At 45.2% G+C, this 27,123-nt stretch overlaps 1 protein-coding gene across 5 annotated transcripts in view; it reads left to right on the top strand.

The window, feature by feature from the left end:
• Positions 1–27,123, top strand: part of cfap65 (cilia and flagella associated protein 65) — a 156,079-nt gene that overhangs the window by 32,127 nt on the left and 96,829 nt on the right. For all 5 annotated transcript variants that reach the window (XM_067987025.1, XM_067987026.1, XM_067987027.1 and 2 more), the window contains exons 8-15: positions 1,377–1,599; positions 4,711–4,976; positions 7,867–8,103; positions 11,113–11,472; positions 13,619–13,756; positions 18,517–18,762; positions 20,891–21,115; positions 25,338–25,496. In XM_067987025.1, coding sequence (XP_067843126.1) covers positions 1,377–1,599; positions 4,711–4,976; positions 7,867–8,103; positions 11,113–11,472; positions 13,619–13,756; positions 18,517–18,762; positions 20,891–21,115; positions 25,338–25,496 — 1,854 coding nt within the window. The remainder of the gene's footprint in view (positions 1–1,376; positions 1,600–4,710; positions 4,977–7,866; positions 8,104–11,112; positions 11,473–13,618; positions 13,757–18,516; positions 18,763–20,890; positions 21,116–25,337; positions 25,497–27,123) is intronic.

Below are 27,123 nucleotides of genomic sequence, written 5' to 3' on the forward strand. Positions count from 1 at the left end.
CTTCGTTGGCTGTAAAGTGTTTTGGGACGTCCTGAGGTCGTGAACGGCGCTGTATAAATGCAAGTTCTTTCTTATCGATGAATGAGGATGCAGTGGCAGAACATATATATATATATATATATATAGCACAGTATTCTATCCTTCCGTCCAAGTTTTCAATAGGTCCATGCATTAGTGTGTTTTCTACTTTTTTTGTAAGTTTTGTTCTCTTGAAGGTGATTGATTAGTGTTAGGGAACACTTTTCATTTCGGGCACTGGTTGTAGCTTAAACACAGTGTAGAATTGGGTCTAAACCACCACAGTAATGTGCCTAAGTCCCAACTACATAATAGCACCTCTCGGCTGCATCAATATGCCTTTCTAATGCCAGCCATTCAGGGTAGATACGGAGAAACTATTTCCTCTGATGGGGGTGTCAAGAACAAGGGGACATAACCTCAAAGTTAGAGCCAGGCCACTCATGAGTGAAATCAGGAAGGACTTCTTCACACAAAGGGTAGCGGAAAAGGCTGTGGATGCTAGGGGTCATTTGGAGCTTTCAAGACGTAGATCGATAGATTTATGTTGGGCAAGAGTATCGAGGGATATGGAGCAAAGGTGGGTAAATGGAGTTGAGTTACAGATCTGCCATGATCTCGTTGAATGGTGGAGCAAGCACCAGGGGCTGAATGCCCTACTCATAGAATTTATTTGCGACAAACAGGCCAATTGGTCTATGCCGGTGTTTATGCTCCACAGGAGCCTCCCCCACCCTATTGGCAAATTGGCTGCCACGTTTCCTACATTACAACAGTGACTGCAATTCACAAGTATTTCATTGGCTGTAAAGCGCTTTGGGATGTCCTGAGGTCATGAAAAGCGCTATATAAATGCAAATCTTTCTTTTTACTTCATCTCACCCTATCAGCATATCCTATTCCTTTCTCCCTCATGTGCTTATCTAGCTTCCCCTTAAATGCATCTATGCTATTCACCTCAACCACTCCATGGGGTAGCGAGTTCCACATTCTCACCACTCTGAGTAATGGAGTTTCTCCTGAATTCCTTATTGAATTCATTAGTGACTGTCTTACATTCATGACGCCTAGTTTTGGACTTCCCTCACGAGTCCTGTTCCTAATGTTCCAATGTCTCTCTGAATGAGACTGCCAGCTTAATTCGGGGCATTTTAACGGACGAGCTGGGAACTGCTCAAACTGAATTTATGTAGGACTCGTAAAGCCAGCAGATGAAGGGAGACTTCCATCCCATCAGCCTGGGTTCGATTTTGAACCCAGTTCCCAGAGGTTGAAATGTCAGTGGGCTGTCCAAATCGATATGTTTTAATGCAAAATGTATGAAGCCAATTTTTTTTTTTTTGCCCTGTGCTTGGCAGGTGAACAGTTCGTTTAGAATCATGCATTTCCAGCATCCTGCACCGCTTCAGCCCGAATTCACGTGCGAGGTCAGGGAGGGCACTGTCCTGGCCAGCAGCAGGTTGCAGATCCCCATCAAGTTCTCGCCGCAGACGGTCGGCACTCAGAGCGTCGATTACTTCCATGTGACGCGGCCCGGCAACGGCAGCAAATCTGTGCTGAAGGTGACTGGATCGTGCAAAGGTACAAATTGTTCCAACAGGATAAGCCAAGCTGAGGCAATGCAGAAATCACTACATGCTGGTGGACAGGTACAAAAAAAGCTAATGGTATGTTGGTCTTTAAGAGTGCTGGAGTACAAAGGGGTGAAAGTTATGCTACAATTATATAAAGCTCTGATTAGACCCATCTGGAGACTGCATTCAGTTCTGGGCACTGCACCTCAGGAAGGATATATTGGCCTTGGAGGGGCTGCAGTGCAGATTCACCAGAATGATACTGGGGCTAAAAGGGTTAACTTATGAGGACAAGTTGCATAGACTGGGCTTGTACTCCCTTGAGTGTAGAAGATTTAGGGGTGATCTAATTTAGGTGTTTAAGTTGATTAAAGGATTTGATAGTGTAGATAGAGAGAAACTTATTTCCTCTGGTAGGGGGAGTCTAGAACAAGGGGGCATAACCTTAAAATTAGAGCTAGGCTGTTCAGGGGTGATGTCGGGAAGAACTTCTTCACACAAAGGGGAGTGGAAATCTGGAACCCTCTCTCCCAAAAAACTGTTGAGGCTGGGGGTCAATTGAAAATTTCAAAACTGAGATTAATAGAGTTTTGTTAGGCAAAGATATTAAGGGATATGGAACTAAGGCGGGTAAATGGAGTTAAAATACAGATCAGCCATGATCTAATTGAATGGCGGAACAGGTGCAAGGAGCTGAATGGCCTCCTCCTGTCCCTGTGTTCCCAAGAGTGGACTCATGTGAGTAATTCACTGAAAAGTATTGGATATTATTCAGCCTATGCATTTTGCAGAAACAACTTACATTTATAAAATGCCTTTAGCATAGAAAACACGAGGCGTAATCAACACAAAAAAAACATAACCTTGAGCAAAAGAAGGAGCTATTAGGCGAGGTGACCAAAAGCTTGGTCGAAGAGGTGGGTTTTAGAGAAGGGTCTTAAAGTAGGAGAGGTCGAGGAGTTGGGGAGAGAATCTCAGTGAAGGCCTGGCCGCCGATGATGGAAAGGGAGAGGAGGGGAGGGGAGGTTCACAAAAGGCAAATGTGTGAACCATTTATCCACTAATGTCACCAACAGCAATTTCCAAGGGCTTTTTTTCTCCACTGGCAGATTACCCTAAACATTTAGCAATCTTTCAGGACATGAATTCTTCCCATTACCCATGTTAAATTTTCATTCGTTTAAATGTATGCCCTCGGGTCCCAATTTCCTGGCTTAATTTGAACTAAATATCCTGGGTTAACTTTATCCACTCCAGTACCTCCAGTTGCCCACCTTTTCTCCATTGGTGATACCATTACCCAACAAAAGCCTATCGATCTCGTTCTTGAAAGCTCCAATTGACCCAGCACCCATGGTCTTTTGGGGGAGAGAATTCCAAATTTCTACCACCCTTTGAGTGAGGACGTGCCTCCTGCTTGCACTCCTGAATGGCCCAGCTCTAATTTTAAGATGATGTCCCCTTGTTCTTGATTGTCCCAGCAGATGGAATAGTTTCTCGGTATCTACCCTATCGAATCTTTTTAACACTTTGAGAATCTCAATCAGATCACCCATCAATCTCCTATACTTAAGGGAATACAAGTCAAATTTGTGCAACCTGTCCCTATAATTTAACCCTCTTGAATTGCAATGGTGAGCATATAACAGCAACTTTCTATCGTACTTTTAACATTGAAAACATCCCAAGTCACCCCCCAAGGAAGGATTCACCACCACTGGTGGGGCAAAGAGAGGGGGGAATGCACAAAAGGCCAGAGTGGGAGGATCAAAGGGAGGGGATATAAGGCTAGAAGAGGGTGCAGAGATGGAGTGGGGTGAGGCCATGGCGGGATTTGAAGATGTTCATATTTATATTTTTTAAACTTTGCTCTTGCTGCTTGTAATGTCTAGAGCTGGGTTGCTATCCTGTAATTCTCTGAGAGATAAACCACTATCCTTTCTATTATACCCTCTTGCCAATTATGTGGTAGCAGAATCCTCCATTGGTGCATTCACGATGACTGCCCAATTTTTAGTGAATAATTTGGCTATTATTCATTCCCATTGGCATTGTTGATGGATATTTTCTTCCGAATTGCCCCCAACCCCTGCCTCATTTATCCTTAACGGTGCTGACTCATTTTGGGGTACTTTTCCATGGGTGCAGCAGCACTTTAGTACATCACCCCAGTGGCCATTTAGGGTCAGTAGGCTATTCGACCATGGAGTTGTGGCATCAGAGCTGAGCCTGATCCTCTCTCCACATAACATTTTTTTCAGCACAGGACGCTGGATCAGGATCGGGAGTAGGAACCTGATTTATATCCTCCTTAGTCCAAGGGTATCGAGGCTAATTACAGTGTTCTCTGGATGGCGATTAGTTGCCTCAATGTCACGGAATCATACACAGAAGGAGGCCGTTCAGCCCATCGTGCCTATGCCGGCTCTTTGAAAGAGCTCTCCAATTCGTCTCACTGCTCTTTTCCCATAGCCCTGCAAATTTTTAATTTCCAATTCCCTTTTGAAAGTTATTGTTGAATCTGTTCCCACCACCCTTTTCAGGCAGTGCATTCCAGATCATAACAACTCGCTGTGTAAAAAAAATTCTCCTCATCTCCCCCCAGTTCTTTTGCCAATTATCTGTGTCCTCTGGTTATCGACCTTCCTGCCAGTGGAAACAGTTTCTCCTTATTCACTCTATCAAAACCCTCTAATCTTCCCTTAACCTTCTCTGCTCTAAGGAGAACATTCCTAGCTTTTTTGGTCTCTCCACGTAACTGAAGTTCCTGAACCCTGAATAGAGACATGGAATTAAATCTGGAGCCTTCCAGGTCTGCCCAATTCACTTTCTAAAACTTAAACTGAGCCAATATTTGCTGCATTAGGTGACAATCTATTCTAAATAGAGTGTTGTCGGGCTGTTCGACTGTGGAGGGAAACACAGCCAGCCCAATCCTATTCTTGCCCAGTATCTACATGTGCACTTCCAGTAGGGATCACTGGGTAAGAATAAGGAGTGGGAACCTTGGCCAAATTTTAGGGTTCCTGATGCGCCTCCGAGGGGAGTAGGGACCAAAATTAGGAGAGAGAAAAGTTATTAAAAGGAAACTCAAGCTGTTGTTGTGCTCTTGTTCCAGGCCCGGTGGTGTCACTCGCACACCTGAATCTGAATTTCGGTTGTGTGTTCCTCAGCGAGACGGTGACCTACCCTACGGAAATCAGTAACACGTCCGACGTACCGACATTTTACCAATTTGAAATTGACTGCAGCCAAAGCGTGTTTGTCATCGACCGGCCCTGCGGCTTCCTGGGAGGGGAGTCCACGGAGACGCTGATGGTGACATTCCGTCCCTCCCACCCCATAAACTACTACAGAAGGGTAGCTTGCCTCATCCACCATCAGGTACAGTGAAATCCAAGGTAACACACAACGTGGAAAGTCATTTGTGAAAGTCATTTTGCATTGAGAAACCTAGTTGAACGGCCAAAACTCATAATATCGGTCACCCTCTAGAGCAGGAGAAGAAAACGTCTCACGTTTATGTAGCGCCTTTCACGACCTCAGGACATCCCAAAGCGCTTTATAGCTCTTAAGTACTTCTGAGGTGTAATTAATGGCTAATCCCCTGACTCTTTTTCTATTAACTCGGGGGCTCCCAAGAAGTCTATCTTCTCTCCCACTCAGACTCTTCTTCATATTAATGACCTACATTAAGAAACATTTGCCTGAGGAAGGAGGAAATCTCCGAAAGCTTGTGAATTTAAAATAAAATTGCTGGACTATAACTTGGTGTTGTAAAATTGTTTACAATACATTAAGAAAGAAAGAACTTGCATTTATATTGTGCCTTTCACCACCTCGGGACGTCCCAAAGTGCTTTACTGCCAACGAAGTACTTTTGGAATGTAGTCACTGTTGTAATGTAGGAATTAATCATTATAGCTTCACTTTTGCTCTTTCAACCTTGGATGCGTCTTGTAATATGGACTTTGGACCTTCGCCTTGTTTACTCTATAATGATTTTTTTTTAAAAAACTCATTGCACACGGCCATTGAGATGCCACTGATTGGATCACAGGTCAGCTCTGCACACTTCGCTAGTGTAGTCACATATGTTGCGCACCATCAGCTTTTCAATTTGGGTATTAGTTTGTCAGCACTTTACCAATCAGATCACAGGAAGGGACGACTGGAGGCTAGAGGTTGGAAATAATCAGATCATTTGGAAGGCTGATAGAAGCAATTTGTTTTTCTCCCATTGATGGTTAGAATCATAGAATCTCACAGCACAGAAGGAAGCCATTTGGCCCATCGTGCCTATGCTGTCCAATTTAGTCCCACACCCCAGCTTTTTCTCCATAGCCCTGCAAATGAGTCCTCTTCAAGTACGTGTCCAGTTGCCATTTGAAAGTTCCCATGGAATCTGCTTCCACCGCCCTTACAGATTGTGCATTCCAGACCTCAACAACCCTCTGCGTGAAAAAAATTCTCCTAATTTCCCCTCTAGTGCTTTTCCCAATTATTTTAAATCTATGACCTCTGGTAACCGACCCACTTGCCAAAGGAAACAGTTTCTCCTTACTTACTCTATAGAAACCCCTCACAATTTTGAACACCTCTATTAAATCTCCCAGTAACCTTCTCTGCTCTAAGGAGAACGATTTCAGCTTTTCCAATCTCTCCACATAACTGAAGTCTCTCATCCCTCGTATCATCCTGGTAAGCCTCCTCTGTACCATCTCCAGGGCCTTGACATCCTTCCTAAAGTGTGGTGCCCAGAATTGTACACCATACTTCAGCTGAGGCCCAACCTGTGATTTGTAAAGGTTGAGCATGACTTCCTTGTTTTTTATATTCAATGCTCCAATTTACAAAGCCAAGTATCTCATACGCTGTCTTAACCGCCTTATCAACTTGCCCTGCCACCTTCAAAGATTTGTGAATATGCACCCCCAGGTCCCTCTGCTCTTGCACACCCCTCAAAATAGTGCCATTTAGATTATATTGCCTCTCCATGTTGTTCCTCCCAAAGTGCATCACTTCACACTTACCCGCATTAAATTGCATCTGTCATCTGTCTGCCCGTTTCACCAGTTTGTCTATGTCCTCCTGAAGCCTGCTACTATCCTCCTCATTATTTTTGTATCATCTGAAAATTTTGAAATTATGCTCCCTTTTACCCAAGGTCATTTACATATAACAAGAAAAGCAATGGTCCTAATACCGACCTCTGGGGGACCCCACTGCAAACTTCTCTCCAGCCTGAAAAACATCCGTTCACCACAACTCTCTGCCTCCTATCCCTTAGCCAATTACGTACCCAAATTTCCACCGTCCCTTTAATCCCATGTGCTTCTATTTTCCGAATAGGTCTGTTTTGTGGTACTTTATCAAATGTCTTTTGAAAGTCCATTTATACAACAGCTACTGCACCAGCTTCATCAAACTTCATGAACTTGAGGCAGAAAAATTTTAAGATGAGTTGATGGATTTTGAGAATTGCAGTTACAAATGTTTTTATTTGGTGTTTATTCCCAAATAAATTATATGCAACAAGTAAGCTGCTAAAGAAAGGACGAACTTGCATTTATGTAGCACCTTTTACCATCTCAGGATATCTCGAGGCACGTGCGGAATGGCCAAATGGGTGAGATACTGGGGAACGACTGGCATTATAGAACTGTATTGCCAGAAAAATCAGCACCATCAGAAGAGGAGACACGGAGGAAATTAGAGGGGGGAACAGAGAAAAAAATAAAAGCTCTACACTGTCGCGAATTCCTTTCATGATAGACACTCTACCCATTTTAAACTGAAAGGCTTAATAACTATTTTTTTTCCAAAACACCATTGTAACATCAAGTCAGTTTCATCAATCAAAATCATCTCTTATTTCTAAATTTACCATTTGCCAGTGGATTACTGTATAGAGTTTACAGCTCAGAAACAGGCCATTTGGCCAGACAGGTCTATGCCAGTGTTTATGCTCCACACCAGCCTCCTCCCACCCCTCTTCATCTAGCCCTATCAACGTATCCTTCTATTCCTTTCTCCCCCATGTGTTTATCTAGCTTCCCCTTAAATGCATCTATGCTATTCGCCTCAACCACTCCTTGTGATAGCGGGTTCCACATTCTAACCAATCTCTGGGTAAAGAAGTTTCTCCTGAATTCCTTTTTGGACTTATTAGTGACTTTTTTTATATTGAAGGCCCCTAGTTTTGAAGGTCACAAAATACTGTGTGCAACCGTTGAAGATTTTAACCATAAAACTTCTGCTATCTTTGCTACAGGACCCATTGTTTCTGGATTTAATTGGCACTTGCCACTCAGGCCAGGTCACGCCAGCGATTCTGAAGCCCAAACACATCGACCTATACCATACCAACATGGCGCGCGGACTGACCTTCTACCCGCCGGACATATTGCGCACGATGCTGCAGGAAGGCAAGCTGCAGCTCGACACTGATGGCGCCCTGATGCTGACTCCTGAGAAATGTTGCGTGGCCACAGAGCAGGACTACAACGAGGTAACTGCCCCCTCCCCCCTCCCCCGCCCCCCCCCCCCCCCCCCCCCGCTGCTATTCTCTCACTGTTCTTCAGCGACTAACTCGCAGCCCAGTGCAATAGTATCGTTCCCGAGGATCCACGTAATCCATCGTACTGTATATTATTGTCACCAACCCTCCAGGATTGACCTGGAATTAAAGAGTAACCTCCAGGACACTGCTGCGAGCAAAAAAAAAACGGGAGAAAAATCATAGGGGCATGTGTTGTGTTTTTTTTTTCTATTTTCTTTGAACATTTCCGTTTATTAGTTATAAAAGAAAATTAGAGATAGGATAAGAGGCTGTTTGGCTGACAGTCAAGAGTCATCCAGTAAGGTGGGAAAGAGTCTGATCGCTTTCCAATTGGCCTGGGAAGGCGATGCACTGCGAGGATGGATGTGTCAGGCAACCAATGGCGGAAGTTTTGGGGTGGGGGGGTGGGTGGCAGGCCGGTTGGAGGCAGAAGGTGATGTGATGAAACATGATGATGCAGGTGCAGCAAGCAGTTGGGAAGGTGAATGGTATGTTGGCCTTCATTGCAAGAGGATTTGAGTACAGGAGCAAGGATGCCTTACTGCAGTTATACAGGGCCTTGGTGAGACCACACCCTGGAGTATTGTGTGCAGTTTTGGTCTCCTTACCTAAGAAAGGAGTGCCATAGAGGGAGTGCAGCGAAGGCTCACCAGACTGATTCCTGGGATGGCAGGACTGTCGTATGAGGAGAGATTGGGTCAACTCGGCCTGTACTCACTCGAGTTTAGAAGAATGAGAGGGGATCTCATTGAAACATATAAAATTCTGACAGGGCTAGACAGACTAGATGCAGGGAGGATGTTTCCCCTGGCTGGGTGTCCAGAACCGAGTGGTCACCATCTCAGGATACGGGTGTAGGACATTTAGGACTGAGATGAGGAGAAGTTTCTTCACTCAGAGGGTGGTGAACCTGTGGAATTCTCTACCACAGAAGGCTGTAGAGGTCAAGTCACTGAATATATTTAAGAAGGAGCTAGATAGATTTCTAGACACAAAAGGCATCAAGGGTTATGGGGAGAGAGCGGGAATATGGTATTGAGATAGAGGATCAGCCATGATGATATTGAATGGCGGAGCAGGCTCGAAGGGCCGAATGGCCTCCTCCTGCTCCTATTTTCTATGTTTCTATGAAACCTCCAGGAATACATCCAACCCTAGCTGTCTAGGATATCGAAGAGTTGTACTGTTGTTTTTCCCAGGCTGTTCCCAATGATGGGGGATAAAGTTCCTGAATGGCCCTGCAAGATGGTCTTACTGATTCTGAGAATTGTGATTCCACCTCCCTCCAAAGGTTCAGGCGGTAAAGGCAGCGCGTGGTTGAGCCGTACAGACCAGACGGCCTTGGGTTCAGTTCCTGGTCTTTACTGAACTAGCTGATTGACCTGTCGAATGGGTTGCTGGCCCATGTGGTGAGCGTGGGGTTACCGCAGGACTTCAAAAGGGTGCCGGGCGTATTCCTGAGAGTGGAAGACATCTCGTGTTATCGAAGATAGGTGGGTTAACTGGGACTAGAGATATCAGTCGCCACCGTCTCCAGGAGCTTGCTTGATTGCCATGAGGGGTTGGAGAGGACTTTTGTAGAATTACATAGCACAGACATCACCCTTGAACGGCCAAACTCTAATTTTAAGATTATGTTCTGGACACCCCCACCAGAGGAAATAGTTTCTCTCTATCTACCCTATCGAATCCTTAATCATCTTAAACACCTCCAGTTAGATCGCTCCTTAATCTTCGATACTCACGTGAAAACAAGGCTAGTCCATGCAACCTGTCCTCGTAATATAATCCTTTTAACCCCGGTATCGTTCTGGTGAATCTGCGCTGGACCCCCTCCAAGGCCAGTGTATCCTTCCCGAGGCGCGGTGCCCAGATCTGAATGTAGTACTCCAGATGGGGCCTAACCAGAGCTTTTATACAACTGTAACATAGTTTAGAATCATAGAATCTTACAGCAGAGAAGGAGGCCCATCGTGCCTGTGCCGGCTCTTTGGAAGAGCTGTCCAATTAGATCCACTCCCCAGCTTTTCCCCCATAACCCTGCAAATTAGTTCTTTTCAAGTACATGTCCAATTGCCTTTTGAACGTTCCCATGGAATCTGCTTCCACCGCCCTTTCAGGTAGTGCGTTCCAGATCTTAACAACCCTCTGTGTGAAAAAATTTCTCCTCGTTTCCCCTCTACTGCTTTTCCCAATTATTTTAAATCTATGACCGCCGGTTACCGACCCACTTGCCGGAGGAAACAGTTTCTCCCTACTTGCTCCATCAAAACCCCTCATAATTTTGAATACATCTATCAGGTCTCCCCTTAACCTTCTCCGCTCTAAGGAGAACAGCCCCAGCTTCTCCAAACTCTCCACATAACTGAAGTCCCTCAATCCCTGCATCATCCTGGTAAACTTCCTCTGTACCCTCTCCAAGGCCTTGACATCTTTCCTAAGTTGGAATTGTACACGATACTCCAGCTGAGGCCTAACCGGTGATTTGTAAAGGTTCAGCATGACTTCCTTGATTTTGTGCTCAATGGCCCTATTTACAAAGCCAAGTATCCCATACGCTTTCTTAACCGCCTTACCAACTTGCCCTGCCACCTTCAAATATTTGTGAATATGTACCCCCAGGTCCCTCTGCTCTTGCACCCCTCTCAAAATAGTACCATTTAGATTATACTGCCTCTCCATGTTGTTCCTCCCAAAGTGCATCATTTCAACCCCTTTGTATTCCAGCCCCCTTTGGGATAAAGGTCAACATTCCATTAGTCCTTTTAATTACATTTTGTACCTGTCCACTAGCTTTTCGTGATTTCTGTACATGGACCCCTAAATGTCTGCCCTCCTCCACAGTTCCTAGCTTCTCACCATTTAGAATATACACTGATCTATCTTTCTTGGGTCCAAAGTGGATGGCCTTGCACTTTTACTTTTCGTTCTGTATTTTACCTTGTGCCTTCTCTACAGGTCTGTCCGAAGCTACCAGAATCGTTCCCCAATATCCCTTCGATCATCGAATATTTTGACGATGGCATCAGAAGCGATGTCACCATGTTTCCACCTCACGTCACGGTCAGCGAGAAGGAGCTGGATTTCGGGAACTGCCTGACGCTTGACCAGGTCGGGCCTCTGCCCCTCTCCATGATGAACCACACGAAAGGAAAGGTCACGGTCCTCTGGGTGAACCCGCCAGGCAGCCTCTTCACCGTGCTGCCTCAGATGATCGACATCCCCCCCTTGAAAAATATGGCTTTTCGCATCCACTTTGCACCCACTAAGTTCAACATGCTGTATGCGGCTGAACTGGAATGCTTCACTTATTATAAGGTCAGTAGGTGCAGGAATCATTCCTTGTGGTGTAAGGTGTCAGCTGTGGCTCAGTGGGCAACTCACTTGCCTCTTGAGTCAGAAGGTTGTGGGTTCAAGTTCCACTCCAGAGACTTGAGCACATAAACTAGGCTGACACTTCCAGTGCCAGTGCTGAGGGAGTGCTGCACTGTCGGAGGTGCTGTATTTCGGATGAGACGTTAAATTGAGGTGGACGTAAAACATCCCACAGCACTATTTGAAGAGGAGCAGGGGAGTTCTCTCCCGTGTCCTGGCCATTATTTATCCCTCAACCAACATCGCTAAAAAACAGATTAGAATCATAGAAAGGTTACAGCACGGAAGGAGGTCATTCGGCCCATCAAGTCCGCACCGGCTCTATGCAAGAGCAATCCAGCTAGTCCCACTCCCCCACCGTAGCCCTGCAAATTTTTTCCTTTCAAGTACTTATCCAGTTCCCTTTTGAAGGCCACGATTAAATCTGCCTCCACCACCCCCTCGGGCAGTGCATTCCAGATCCTGACCACTTGCTGTGTAAAAACGTTTTTCCTCATGTCACCTTTGGTTCTTTTGCCAATCACCTTAAATCTATACCCTCTGGTTCTTGACCCTTCCGCCAATAGGAACAGTTTCTCTCTATCTACTCTGTCTGGACCCTTCATGATTTTGAATACCTCTATCAAATCTCCTCGCAACTGTCTCTGTTCCAAGGAGAACAACCCCAGCTTCTCCAGTCCATCCACGCAGCTAAAGTCCCTCATCCCTGGAATCATTGTAGTAAATCTCTTCTGCACCCTCTCTAAGGCCTTCACTTCTTTCCTAAAGTGCGGTGCCCAGAACACAATACTCCCGTTGTGGCCGGACCAGTGTTTTATAAAGGTTCAACATGACTTCCTTACTTTTGTACTCTATGCCTCTATTTATAAAGCTCTGGATCGCTTTCCCAATCTGTCTTGCCACCTTCAACGATTTGTGCACATTTACCCCCACATCTCTCTGTTCCTGTACCCCTTTTAGAGTTGTGTCCTCTAGTTTATACTGCCTCTCCTTGTTCTTCCTACCGAAATGTATCACTTCACATTTTTCTGCATTAAATTTCATCTGTCACGTGTCCACCCATACCACCAGCCTGTCTATATCCTCTTGATGTCTATCACTATCCTTCTCACTGTTTACTATCCTTCCAAGTTTTGTGTCATCTGCAAATTTTGAAATTGTGCCCTGTACACCCAAGTCCAAGGCATTAATATATATCAAGAAAAGCAGTGGTCCCAGCACTGACCCCTGGGGAACACCACTGTACACCTCCCTCCAGTCTGAAAAGCAACCATTCACCACTACTCTCTGTTTCCTGTCGCTTAGCCAATTCTGTATGCATGTTGCTACTGCCCCTTTTATCCCATGGGCCACAATCTTGATGATAAGCCTACCATACAGCACTTTATCAAATGCCTTTTGAAAGTCCATATACACCACATCAACTGTATTGCCCTCATCTACTCTCTCTGCTACCTCATCAAAAAACTCTATATCAGGTTAGTTAAACACGATTTGCCTTTAACAAATCCATGCTGGCTTTCCCTAATCAATCCGCACTCGCTCAAGTGACTGTTAATTCTGTCCTGGATTATCGTTTCTAAAAGTTTCCCCACCACAGGTTAAACTGACTGGCCTATAGTTGCTGGGTTTATCCTTACACCATTTTTTGAACAAGGATATAACATTTGCAATTCTCCAGTCCTCTGGCACCACCCCCGTATCATCAGATGTTTGGTCATTATCTCGTTGCTATTTGTGGGACCTTGCTGTGTGTAAATTGGCTGCTGCGTTTCCTACATTACAACAGTGAGTACACTTCAAAAGTACTTCATTGGCCGTAAAGTGCTTTGGGACATTCTGAGGTCTGCCTATGGGAATGGCCATGGCTGAACTCAAGAAGATTGTCGAGCGTAAAACTGAATAACTTAACAATGGTCCTATCATGTCCTCAAGACGTCCCAAAGTGCTTCACGTACACTGTGTTGCTTTGTTTTGAAAGTGTTGTTATTGGCTTCCAGCAAGGCCCCACAAACAGCAAATGAAATGAATGGCCATGTGTTGAACAGATTGGGTTTTTAAATCTTCGAATTGTTGGTGTCATTTGCAGGTCATGCGCGATCATCGCATGGTAGACGACAACACGTTCTGTCCGCCATGGTTCCTCACAGTAAATGTGCAAGGACACACGTTCCAGCCAGGGCACGAGCATTTTATTCCCAAGTACGTCCTCGACTCCCCTGAAGTGGTGAGTAAAAAGATTATACATCTCCGTGTGTTGTTTAGTCCAGTCAAAGGGTCAGTGAATGCTGTAAATTCAATGTTTTGTTCATTTTAAACTCAGAACACTGCTGGTGGTTGGTGGTGGGGGGGAGGTGGGGAGAATTGGGACTGGGTGGTACTCACGTGGAACCATACCCAGCGGAAGTTGGTGCTTTCAGGAGAGGAGTGAGGAGATGCATTTGTCCAAAAAATGAACAAGCTGGGAGCCCAGGAGTGATAGAAACCTTAAATAAAAACAGATAATGCTGGAAATACTCAGCAAGTCTGGCAGCATCTGTGGAGAAAGAAACAGAGTTAAAGAAACCTGAGAGGTGACCTGATAGAGGTCTTTAAGATAATGACAGGGTTTGGTAGAGTAGACGTGGAGAAAATGTTTCCACTTGTGGGGGAATCCAAAACTAGGGGCCATAAATATAAGATGGTCACTAATAAATCCAATAGGGAATCCAGGAGAAACTTCTTTACTCAAAGAGTGATAAGAATGTGGAAAGCGCTTTTAAGGGGAAGCACACGAGGGAGAAAGGAATAGAAGGGTATGCTGATAGGGTGAGATGAAGAAGGGAGGGAGGAGGCTCGTGAGGAGCATAAACGCCGGCATAGACCAGTTGGGCTGAAAGGCCTGTTTCCGTGCTGTAGAATTGATGTATCTTCAATGTAAAATTCTTCTCCGACCCCCTCAGGCGATTGAAACCAGTCCAGGAGAGCGTATGGACCAAGTGTTATCTATTTCAAAGGGAAGGAAATAATTTTCCCAAACAATTATTCACTTTGCTATTAGTCCTGGTGCTTTTAATAAAAGCAAATAAACATTTGCATTGTAAAAATTATAGGTCCGAAATTCTGCGGGACTACCAACTATGGCTTATTCCTTGTCGAAGGTGCAGAGGAGATTTTCCATAATGGTACCAGGGATGAGGGACTTCAGCTATGTGGAGAGACTGGAGAATCTGGGATTGTTCTCTTTCGAGCAAAGAAGGTTAAGGGGAGATTTAATGGAGGTGTTCAAAATTAAGTGGGGGTTTGATAGAGTAGATGAGGAGAAACTGTTTCCACTGACTGGAGGGTCGGTAACCAGAGGACACAGATTTAAGATAATTGGCAAAAGAACCAGAGGGAAGATGAGGAGACATTTTTTTTATGCCGCAAGTTGTTATGATCTGGAATGCACTGCCTGAAAGAGCGGTGGAAGCAGATTCAATAATAACTTTCAAAAGGGAATTGGATAAATACTTGAAACAGAAAAATTTGCAGGGCTATGGGGAAAGAGCAAGGGAGTGGGACTAATTGGATAGTTCTTTCATAGAGCCGGCACAGACACTTGGTGGGGCAGAAACTTAGTGGGTCTGGGCTCAGCCCCAAATTGCAGCCCCCACCCCCGCCAGGATTGTGTCACGTTACCGAACTCCCATAGAGAAACGTAGACTCGGGAGTGATCTGATCGAGGTTTATAAGATGATGAAGGGAATAGACTGTGTTCGAGTAGACTGTTTGTTCCAACTAAATAGGATAGCAAGAACCAGGGGTCACAAATTTAAGCTGTAGGAGGCCAGAACTCGTGGAGGTGGTACTTTTCCCGGAGAATAGTGGACGTCTGGAACAGGCTGCCGGCTTGTGCAGTGAACGCTGATTCGCTCAGTCAAGCAAGAGCTGGAACTGTTTCTGGCTGGGGCGGAGATCACCTCGTACAAGAGATTGGTACCGTGTAACATTAATCGGGTCCGGGGCGATCTCCTGGATTAGTTTCAACCGCCTAAGGTGGGGTTGGAGAGGAATTTCCCAGATTATTTTTCCCAAATCGGCCTGGGTTTTTTAATCTGGTTTTTCGCCTCTCCCAGGAGATCGCAAGGCTCAGGGTGGGGCGGGGAGGTTTTTTTTATTCATTCATGGGATGTGGACGTCGCTGGCAAGGCCAGCATGTATTGCCCATCCCTAATTGCCCTTGAGAAGGTGGTGGTGAGCCGCCTTGAACCGCTGCAGTCTGTGTGGTGAAGATTCTCCCACAGTGCTGTCAGGTAGGGAGTTCCAGGATTTTGACCCAGCAACGATGAAGGAACGGCGATATATTTCCAAGTCGGGATGGTGTGTGACTTGGAAGGGAACGTGCGATTGGTGGTGTTCCCATGCACCTGCTGCCCTTGTCCTTCTAGGTGATAGAGGTTGTGGGTTTGGGAGGTGCTGCCGAAGAAGCCTTGGCGAGTTGCTGCAGTGCATCTTGTAGATGGTACACGCTGCAGCCACGGTGTGCCAGTGGGGGAGGGAGTGAATGTTTAGGGTGGTGGATGGGGTGCCAATCAAACGGGCTGCTTTGTCCAGCCTCTGACCTCTTGTAGCCACTTATATACATTGTGATGCACAAGGCATCGCAATTGTGTGAGACGGGCTGGATGGACCAGTGGGTCTTTTCCTGTTCGTATGTTTCCTGGCCTTGGAATTTCAGGTGCTATTCTTTTTATAAGATCAGGAGCCAATCTCTGGTGCCACTGTTTGATTTTGTGATGTAGTGGTGACGATAATGTCTATAACAGGGAAGGGTTGTTTGGTGCTCTCTTTTGCTTATTGGTGAAAATTACGTGGTCAATAAGCTGTGCAAGAACTGGGAGAAAAAAAAAATTGATTTCAGCTAATCGAAGACTTCAATCAGGTTGCATCACCCGGTTGATCCAGGGAAAGAAAGAAAGAACTTGCATTTATATACCTCCTTTTACAACCTCAGAACGTCCCAAAGCACTTTACAGCCACTTGACTGCTGAATTGTAGTCACCATTGTAATGTGGGAAAACATTAAGTACATAAAAGCTTGTGATGTCAGCAAGTCTTTCAACCTAGATAAGCACATGAGAAAGGAATAGAAAGATATGCTGATAGGGTTAGATGAAGAGGGGTGGGATGAGGCTCGTGTGGAGCATTAACGCCGGCACAGACCGGTTGGGTTGAATAGACTGTTTCTGTGCTGTATGCTCTAAGGGCTCAATTTTGAAATGGTGGCGGGTTGGCAGCGGGGGTGTGGGTGGGGGTGTGGTGAAGATGTGCATGGCAAACCTGAATTAAGAAAAACTTACCTTTTCCAACGCAATCGGAGAGGGGGACATCGGAGCAGGGTGAAAAGGTAGGTTTATTTTGTTTTTTTTAACTTTGTACAATAGTTTTTTATTTCATTTATTTTTGCCTGATCCGGCCCTTCACACCTGATTTCACCAGGCGTGAATCTGAAGCCGTGGGAAAGCTGCCCAGGTAAGTTTAAAATCGTTTTAACTATCTACTATGTCAGAAATAAAGTACCTTAAGTACCTCAATGAGGTACATTTGGTTCTTTAACTATCATCCCGCTGGCTTTAATTGCCGGCGGGGCTTCTGCATTCGGGAAGCGCACATGCACACAGGCACGTCCGTGGGAAACCCAGAAGTCGGCAGGTTGGGGTCGGCTTCCTCACTCACTTGGGATTTTCCCGATTTTCGCAGCCCCCCCACCCCCGTCCCCAACGCACCCGCAATTTTCTTTGAAAATCGGGGCCTATGTAACTACGTAACCTGATTGGTCTTCAACATCTTGGACCAGCTGCTCCTGTGGTCACTCACGGGCTACCGCACCAGCTCGGCCATCACACGAACATGCATAAAAGATGAACAGGAAATGACCACAGGTCAAACAGTTGTGATGCAACTAAGCACCATGACTCCTAGGCTATCGTCCCACTTGCAGTCATGCAATCTCCTGGGAGAGATGAGAAAACAGATTTTTTTAAAAACCCTAAGTCACTTCAGGAGAATAAAAATCTGGGAAATTTCTCTCCCACCTTCCGAAGGGGATGAAACCGAGTTCCATGAGATCACAGTGACCGTGAGGTACATACCCAACATCCCACCTACCTTCTGTACGCAGTGATATTGGTCACAGCAAGGAACCCGTCCTTTTTGAACTTTTGCAGCTAATCCATTTCTCACCACAAGAGCTGTTAACTTGTTCCAAACTTGTCAACAAACCTCTGCGTAAAGAAAAGCTTCCTGATGCCTAACATAATCCTATGCTTGTATAGTATCACGTTCCCGCACTCTGAAAGTTTCTCCGTGAATCCCTCTGTCTCACTACTTCTTCCTTCAAAAGGCCCCTCTGAATGTGCCTTTATTGACTGTGCCTTTGGTCACCTCCGCTAATATCTCTCCTACTCTTGCTTGGTGTCCATTGGCCTCCCTGTAAGCAACTTTAAACAAAAATTTATTCTTGGGATGTGGGCATCGCTGGCATTGCCAGCATTTATGGCCCATCCCTAGTTGCCCTGAGAAGGTGGTGGTGGGCCTTCTTCTTGAACCGCAGTTTGATACAACTGAGTGACTCGCTAGACCACTTCAGAGAACAGTTAGGCAAACCACGTTGGTGTGGGATTGGAGTCACATATAGGCCCAGAACAGTTAAGGACGGCAGGCTTCCTTCCTTAAAGGACATTAATGAACCAGTTGGGTTTTTACAACAATTCGACAGCTTCATGGTCACTTTTACTGATATTTACAGATTATTAAAAAACTGAATTCAAAATTCTCAAACTGCCGTGGTTGGATTTGAACTCATGTACCAGTACCATTACCACTCGACTGCCATACCCGATCTTGGGGTGCTTAAGTGATGTGAAAGGTACCGCATAAATGTGCAGTACTATTGATCGACTACTTTGTTGCTGTCTTTTTAATGTGCTTGTGATTTCTGATCCATTTTTAATTTGCTTCTTGCAGGTGTTGCCAGCGGTGATTGAGAAAGGAACGACCTACAGGACCCTGCTGCTGAAGAATACAGGAAACATGCTCATCACCTTTTCCCTGGATTCGCAGCATGATTCAGCCATCAGAATCAAACCCACCATAGGTTTCGTGCACCCGCAGGCTCATCAGATATTGACACTGAGAGCAACCCCCCGGATAGAGAGCCTCAGCAAACACACAGTACTGCTATGTCTGAATGCCTCAGAGAAGTACAATCAGGTACCGACAAGAAATATTGTTAGATTTAAAAAAAAATTACTTGCACATGGAAATATTATGTATATTAAAATAATGGAAAGGGCTGGATTGCGCACCTAGTGACAGATTATTTCAGTTTGAGAATTTGGGGAGGACCAAGGGGACATGCGTTTAAACTACGCAAAAGTAAGAATAGACTGGATGTTGGGCGGCTCTCCTTTCCCCGGAGAGCAGTGAGTCTCAGGAATGCGTTGCCGCCTGGTGTGGTGGGTGCTGACTCTCTGCTCACCTTCAAGAGGGAGCTGGACCGATTCCTGACCGGGGCAGAGATCGCATCATATCGACGGTAAGTGGATTTACAGTTAACGTACGCATGGTCAATGTGATCTCCTGGAACTGGTTTCGATCGCCTAAGGAGATCGGAGAGGAATTATCCATATATTTTTTTCCCTTATTGGCCCAGGGATTTTCTGGGTTGTTTTGCCTCTCCCAGGAGATTACATAGCTGATCGGGGGGGTGTGGTGGGGGGGGGGGGGGCAGTTAGGAAGGGTCTGGTCATGGTGCTCCAGGCGTCATGAGTGTGGGCCAGGCTTCCACCCTCCATAAACTTGAGCTTATCCAAAACCCTGCTGCCCATATCCTGACTCGCACCAAGTCCAGTTCTCCCGTCACCCACTGTGCTCGCTGACCTACATTGGCTCCCAGTCCGGGAACGCCTTCATTTTTAAAATTCTCATCCTTGTGTTCAAATCCCTCCTTAGCTTCGCCCCTCCCTATCTCTGTAACCTCCTCCAGCCCGACAACTCTCCGAGATCTCTGCACTCCTCCAATTCTTACCTCTTGCGCATCTCCGATTTTCATCGCTCCACCACTGGCGGCCGTGCCCTCAGCTGCCTAGGCCTTAAGTTCTGCAATTCCCTCCCTAAACCTCTCCACCTCTCTATCTCTACGCCTATAAGACGTTCCTTAAAACCTACCTCTTTGACCAAGCTTTTGGTCACATGTCCTAATACTTCCTTATGTGGCTCGGTGTCAAATTTTGCCTGATTACGCTCCTGTAACGTTTTGGGATGTTTTACTACATTAAAGGCGCTATATAAATGCAAGTGGTTGATGGAGCAGCTGGTCTTTTTCTGCCTGTCATTTTCTTATGTACATTACCACAACGTCAAAGCGTTTCACACACAGAGTTACTTTGAAGTGCAGTGACCTGTAGGCAAAAATCATTCTGTGCATAGCAAGATCCCAAAAACAACAATGAGATGAATGGCCAGTTAATCTGGTTGAGGGAGGGATGTTGGCCAGGGCAACACTCTACTACTCCTCAAATAGTGCCATGGCATCTTTAGCATCCATCCGAAGCAGCAGACCGACCTCTAACTATGACGGTGCAGCATTGGGATGTCAGCCTGGTTCATTTGCTTAAGCCAGCAGTGGGACTTGAACCCATAACCACCTGACCCAGTGGCAACAGGTCTACCAACTTAGCCAAGCTGACTGAAATAAGCCTCTGTTCCTGAGGCTGGCATCACTCCTGATGGCTCCAGATTCTACATTCCTTGCCTGGGCTAAGTGGACAAGAATATTAAAATTTTCAACAGAAAAAGGCGATTAGACCCACATGCTTGTGCATTTTTGATAGAGCCACCCCATTTTATAACTATCTCCTCCATTTCTCTCTTGGAGCTATTTACACTGTCTACTTCAATGTCCTTTCCTGGTAACTTAATCCACAGTGCAGATCGAGCGAGTTCCACAGCATCGGGAGCCCCAAAACATTACACAACCTATTCGACCAGAAGCATTTCTTGCGGTGTAAAAGGGCTTGTCGGCTCATTGCCTTCCTTCGAATTAAAGCCTCATCCAAAAGACAATGGCATCTCTGACAATACAGCAGTCCCTCAGCAGTGCATGAAGTTTCAGGTTAGATTGTGTGCTCAAGTCTCTGGAGTAGGGCTTGAATGCACCACCTTTCGAAGCAGAGGCTAAAATGCTATCACTGGGCCAAGCCAACACTTGTGACTGCAGTTAAAAAGGACCTTTGTTTGGCTGCGTCTGTGGTGTCAGCTGCTTTAAATGAGAAGGTAGAATGAAATGCAAGAGAGGAACATGATACCCTCCTTACTTTTTTTTGTCTTGGCTTTTTAGGACTTGAGGTTATTCTCCGCTGTAGAAAAGCCGCTAATGAGGCTGGATGGAAATGGGTACCTTTACTTTAAGCCGACGTGCATAGGCACCTTATCGGAACGATCCTACATCATTAAGAACGTGACGCTGATGCCGCTGTACTTTCAGTGGAAGGTATCAGCAACTGATTCCCAGGTCCTGTCTGTCGAACCAACCTTTGGGATCATCCAGGCCAACGAATCTCTGGTGAGTTCCAGATTTATTTCTGCTGTTTAAACAAACAAATAAAAAGTTGCTGAGTAAGTAAATGCAATGTGTGCCGAGGTACTGACCTACACAGACTGGAACATCGCATCTTTCATTTCCCCCAGCCTGCGCTAACTTATCTGTCCTCTGTTAAGGTAGCGATTAGTGGTGCTCCAATTGGCCACGGTACCTCTGGGCTAAGGGGAGGGGAGAAATGGGTCAGGTTTTCCGCTCTCGATTGCTACCCATTGACTCTCACTGGAACGTGTGGGTGCATGGGCTGTTAGGGAATGGATGGTCTTACTTATAATTTATAACTTATTCCACAAGATGATTGAGTTCAAAGGCATTTATTGGCTTTCACAGGCATTAAGCATACAATGATAACCATTGCCCCTCTCCGCCCCTGCCTCAGCTCATCTGCTGCTGAAACCCTCATCCATGCCTTTGTTGCCTCCAGACTCGACTATCCCAATGCTCTCCTGGTCCATCTTCCACCCACCACAAAATTGAGCTCATCTAAAACTTTGCTGCCCATCTCCTAACTCGCCCCAAGTCTCGTTCACCCATCACCCCCTGTGTTCGCTGACCTACATTGGCACCCAGACCGGCAACGCCTCGATTTTAAAATTCACATCCTTGTTTCCAAATCCCTCCATGGCCCCCCCACCACCCCAATCTCTGTAACCTGCACTAACCCTACAACTCTCCGAGATCTCTGCACTCCTCCAATTCTGGCTTCTTACGCATCCACGATTTTAATTGCTCCACCATTGGCAGCCGTGCCTTCAGCTGCCTCGGCCCTAAGCTCTGGAATTCCCTTCCTAATCCTGTCCACCTCTCTCTCCTCCTTTAAGACGTTCCTTAAAATCTACCTCTATGACCGATCGCCTATCCTAATATCTCGTTATGTGGCTCAGTGTCAAATCTTGTTTGATAATGCTCCTGTCAAGCACCTTGGGACGTTTTACTACATTAAAGATGCTATATAAATGCAAGTTGTCACTCATATATATTGATACCTATTATTAATAATAATTAAACATGTGCTTAGGGTTACACTCACGGTACAAGGAACTGGCGAATTCACCGCTTTATAGGTTTCGAGCTCGAGGGGATCGGCTGGCCAAGCCTCGTCGGATTCTGAAGTACCTATTGTAACACCCCTTTTTTTATACCTTTCTTTCACTCTGGCTACGTGATAATCTGCATGTTTCAAAGTATTACCTCATCCAATTAACTGGATTTCAGTTTTAACAAGAATCACTCCCCATAACGTGACTCACACTCAATAATTTTCCAGATCTGTGGCAGGTGCCTTTTCAAGGCTGAAGCAAACAAAGTTTGTTGCCTTGCTGAATCGACTGTCCCTGCTTGTTCTGTGTTATCAGCTAAAGCTCCCTGACTGGAATTCCTTTTAAGTTAAACTGTGCTTCTAACAGAAACTTACTTAACATGCAAAAGTTAAGATTTAACCGTTTTCTTACAAGATGAGGACAGGGTCTAACTTGCCTGTGATGCCCATCGTGACCGAATAGCTTACCAATGCCTACTTCCAGGCTCCCACAGCAAGAATGGCCAAAAGGGCAAGGTTCCCTTTAGATTGCCCCCCTCCCCCACACCCATTCATTTACAGGGCCATATCCTACTGGTCAAGATATTTTAGTGCAAAGGTGAATCGTAGACAAAATCATGAGGTCATTCCACCCATGGTTCCAAGGGTCGAGCAGCTCTGGATCTGCTCCCAGGCTGGTTCAAAGTTGTGGCCTCCATCATGGCAACGAATGGACTCACTACTAGTGTCGCTAAAGTGAACGGACATGGCAGGTCAGCATTAGGATAAGAAATTTAAATTATTGTTAAAATGTGGACCTTTTTTTCCTGATAAATACATTTCTTCAAATTGATTTTATGGGATTATTACAAGTTTACAGTCTTGCCTCAGATACCTTCACAGATACAGCACTGCTTGTTGCTCCCGTAAGCGATCTGAGTGTCTTATGTTTAAGGGTGTGCCTGTACTACTCAGTGTCTAGCTTTATGCTAGCATAACCCAAGGCATAATTATGATAACCTCTTGTGATGTGCTTATTCAATCTCGTAGAAGGAAGATCGACAAAACACTTGGTAAGACTAGGCCAAATGTGAAATCTTAAGCTGCTTTACTTCACAGCGAGTGAATAACGGTTATGATCGGGTTCACTTATTTCAATCAGTACAACTTAGCTTTGCGCGATAATACAAAATAATGAACACCCCCTTTCTCATAGCTGGAAGGGATCAGAGACTTCCCAGTACAGTGGGTGTGACTTAACGATTGCCGAGGCAGGCTGATGAATTGCTTATTGATTAGTCTTTGGGGAAAACAACTTCAATTAACATATTAACCATCTTTCGTCCAGGTGCTTTTTTTTCCAAACTTGTGTGAATACACTTTGCTTTAAATTCCCAACACTTAAAAGTAAATCTTTTCTGTGGAAAGATGGTCAAAAAATCCTGAAACATGGCAGGAAGCACTTTGGTCCCCATTGACTGGGTGCCCAAACTATGATCTGTGGGCCACATCTGGCCTGTGACCCCTTAGCAATCCAGCACGCATAGCCCTAGCAATTACAATCTATTTGCATTTACAATTCTTATTTACTGGTTTGAACTCTGTGGGTCTGCAGGTTTGAAAAGGCGGGTGTTAGCCCTGTTGCCTCATTGGTGGATAAATTCTAAATCAGAACTACGATATATGTTAGTGTCAGCTATTGGACATACATGCAGGTTGTTGAGAACATGGATTTAAATGTGACCCTCAAGGCCACAATTTGGCCTACGAAGACAAAAAGTCTGGGCATTCCTGATGTAGATTTTCCTTCCAGTTTAGCCTTTGCTCTGCCAGTTTTACCTGAACCTTTTGAGGAGTGACTGCCTTATGCAGGGGTACGTTAGTTCCAAATGAACTTCCGTGCAATAAAAGCCTAATGGAGTTGAAATTTCCCTGAGTGCAATTTTTAGTGCACTGGTTAACATGGTCGTGTGAAATTCCTGTGTGCACTATTTTAAGCAGTTAACCAGTGCGCTAGGAATAGCACTCGGCAGAATTGTTACTGCATCATGAATCAGTCACAGGTGCCCACAGTTGCAGGACATATCGCTGAACTGCCAATGTTTATGATTGGTTAGTCCTTCCAGCAACAACAGCTTGCATTTATATAGCGCCTTTAATGTAGTAAAATGCCCCAAGGCGCTTCACGGGAGCATTACCAAACAAAATACGACACCGAGCCACATAAGGAGACGTTAGGACAGGTGACCAAAGGCTTGGTTAAAGAAATAGGTTTTAAGGAGGCCTTAAAGGAGGAGAGAGAGGCGGAGAGGTTTATGGAGGGAATTCCAGAGTTTGGGGCCTAGGCAGCTGAAGGAATGGCCGCCAATGGTGGAGCGAAGGTAATTGGGGATGCGCAAGAAGCCAGAATTGGAGGAGTGCAGAGATCTCGGGGTGGGGGGGTGGTGGTTGGCGTTGTAGGGCTGGAGGAAGTTACAGAGATAGGAAGGTGTGAGGCCATGGAGGGATTTGAAAACAAGAATGAGACAGCTGTGGGCATGGCCAGCAATGGTGGGACGAAGGAAATTGGAGATGCGCTAGAGACCAGAATTGGAGGAACGCAGAGTTCCATGCATATATTACCTCTAGTGCTTATCTCTGGCAAGTGGCACATGTAAGAGTTGAGATAAAATGCAACAGGAACATAGGAATTGCTAGACAATAAAAGACCAAGGAGCTTCTACCATCCTGGTAGTCACATGATACAATGATAGTGGGAGTTGTGGACTAATCACAGCAATCAATTAGTCTACAACAGACTAATTGGAAAACGGTAGAAATGCACAATAGGTCCATAAGCATCTGAAAGAAGAAAGGCAGGGGAGTTTTTCAAGTAAGACCCTTCAACAGAACTCATAGGTTATAATAAAACATGCATTTGTACAGCAATTTATTGCATTTAATGTCTCAAAGTTTTACACAATGACTGCTGTTATGTAGGCGAATGTGGTTGACCTTCTCTGCACCTTTAAGTTTTCGGACTACCTCAGTTCTTAGATAATGCTGATCAACTGCTTGAGCTTCACTGAGACCTTTGATGTGCTGCTGCTTCATTACAGACTCCTCAGTATCCTGTGTGTTGTGTATTTATTGTGGATTAATCAGTCACGTGCTGTGGGCTCTTTGCAGGCACAAACTTGGTCTTTCTACCCGCAAGAACAACAGAAGTACGTTCTGAAACCCCACATTTACGTGTGGGGAGTGAAAGGTCCACACTGCACAGAGCAAGGAAAGAAAATCCGCCTCATCCTCAGGGTAATCGGTGAGGGATCAAAGGGCAGAATTATGGTGAGACCACAGGAGAGAGAAATAAGTCCTGTTCGTGTGCATTTTTTCTTTTTCTGTTGTTGTAATGGTAGCCAACCCTCCCGCCTTCATTTTCTCCTTTGCTGCCCTGATTCTTGTTGGGGCTGCAGTTCTGTCGGTACTGATGGCCCTGTGGTATCTTGTACAAGAGACCATTCTTCATGAGTCAAGGCAAGCAACTTCTTACAGCAATCTGGCCAGTAACAGGTCACACACACTGACCCAACATTGAACCCACATGTAGCATTGCATATTTATATTACTTTCTCCTAGTGTTACACCAGCAACCGTTGGCATTACCTGAATTTACTGTCACCTATGTACCCAGTTTATGTAGAATTACACAGAATTTACAGCACAGAAACAGGCCATTCATCAGTGTTTATGCTCCACACGAGCCTCCTCCCACTCTATCTCATCTCACTCTATCAGCATATCCTTCCATTCCTTTCTCCCTCATGTGCTTATCGAGCTTCCCCTTAGAAGCACCTATGCTTTTCGCCTCAACCATTCCATGTGGTAGCGAGTTCCACATTCTCACCACTCTCTGAGTAAAGAAGTTTCTTCTGAGTTCTTTATTGGACTTATTAGTGACTATCTTGTATTGATAACCCCTAGTTTTGGACACCCCCACAAGTGGAAACATCTGTTGTGGGAAAATCACTACTCGGAGTCAGACTTAAAGATTCAACGTGCAGTTTATTGGACAAAGTACTTTGGGAGAAGAACTGGACACTCCGCAGTGTACGCAGCTACTCTTCTCAACTTCAAAATGGTTGTCATGCTTTTTTATACCTTTGAAATACAGATTTTCAGCAGCTATTACATCATTAGTCTTTATTAGTGTATACATTAGCCAATTAAGCCCGCACAGCAACCACAGACCTCCAATCACATTAAAACAACTGTTATCACCTTAAGACAGTATGGTCTTTGTCTATTCAGTCTGGTTCTGTAGTTTTTATCAGCTCGTTGTGAAATGTCTTTTGTATTCCCAGACTGTAAGTCAGTTTTCGGAATATACAAACTCAGCACTTTAACTGTCTTTCCCACAGTCACAGAATCCATTTTGTTTAGTAGTGTCCATTTTGTTAGTAGTCAAGTGTTATGTTTAAGCTTTTAATTAAGGTTAGTCTGGTCTGCACAAAGCGCATTTCAGTGTGGTTTTAGGGTAATGACCGCAGCCATGCACACAATAGTCACTTCATCTTTGCCTTTAACCCAACAGCCCAAATTTTACGCTAACACATCTTTTCTATGTAAACCCTATCAAACCCTTTCATAATTTTAAAGACTTCTATCAGGTCACCTCTCAGCCGCCTTAGAAGCACATGTACCAGAGGGCAGAAAGCAAAGATTATAAACACCTCTAGATATGTAGTAAAGCTCCCTTTAACTCTGTACCAACAATGTGCCTCGATCTCAACTTCAGAAGAGCTGTCTCTGCTCCACCAGTGTGAATTTCCAGTTTGCACACTAACCACGATTTTGGTCTCTGAATGAGATTCCCAAGTATGTCCAAACTCATTTCATTAGGACTCTTACAGCCACCAGAGAGAGGGAGCTTTTATCAATCTGGGCTTCATCCTAAAAGTGAAAGGACAGCATG

The sequence above is a fragment of the Heptranchias perlo genome, chromosome 7 (assembly GCF_035084215.1).
Source record: "Heptranchias perlo isolate sHepPer1 chromosome 7, sHepPer1.hap1, whole genome shotgun sequence".
NCBI lineage: Eukaryota > Metazoa > Chordata > Chondrichthyes > Hexanchiformes > Hexanchidae > Heptranchias > Heptranchias perlo.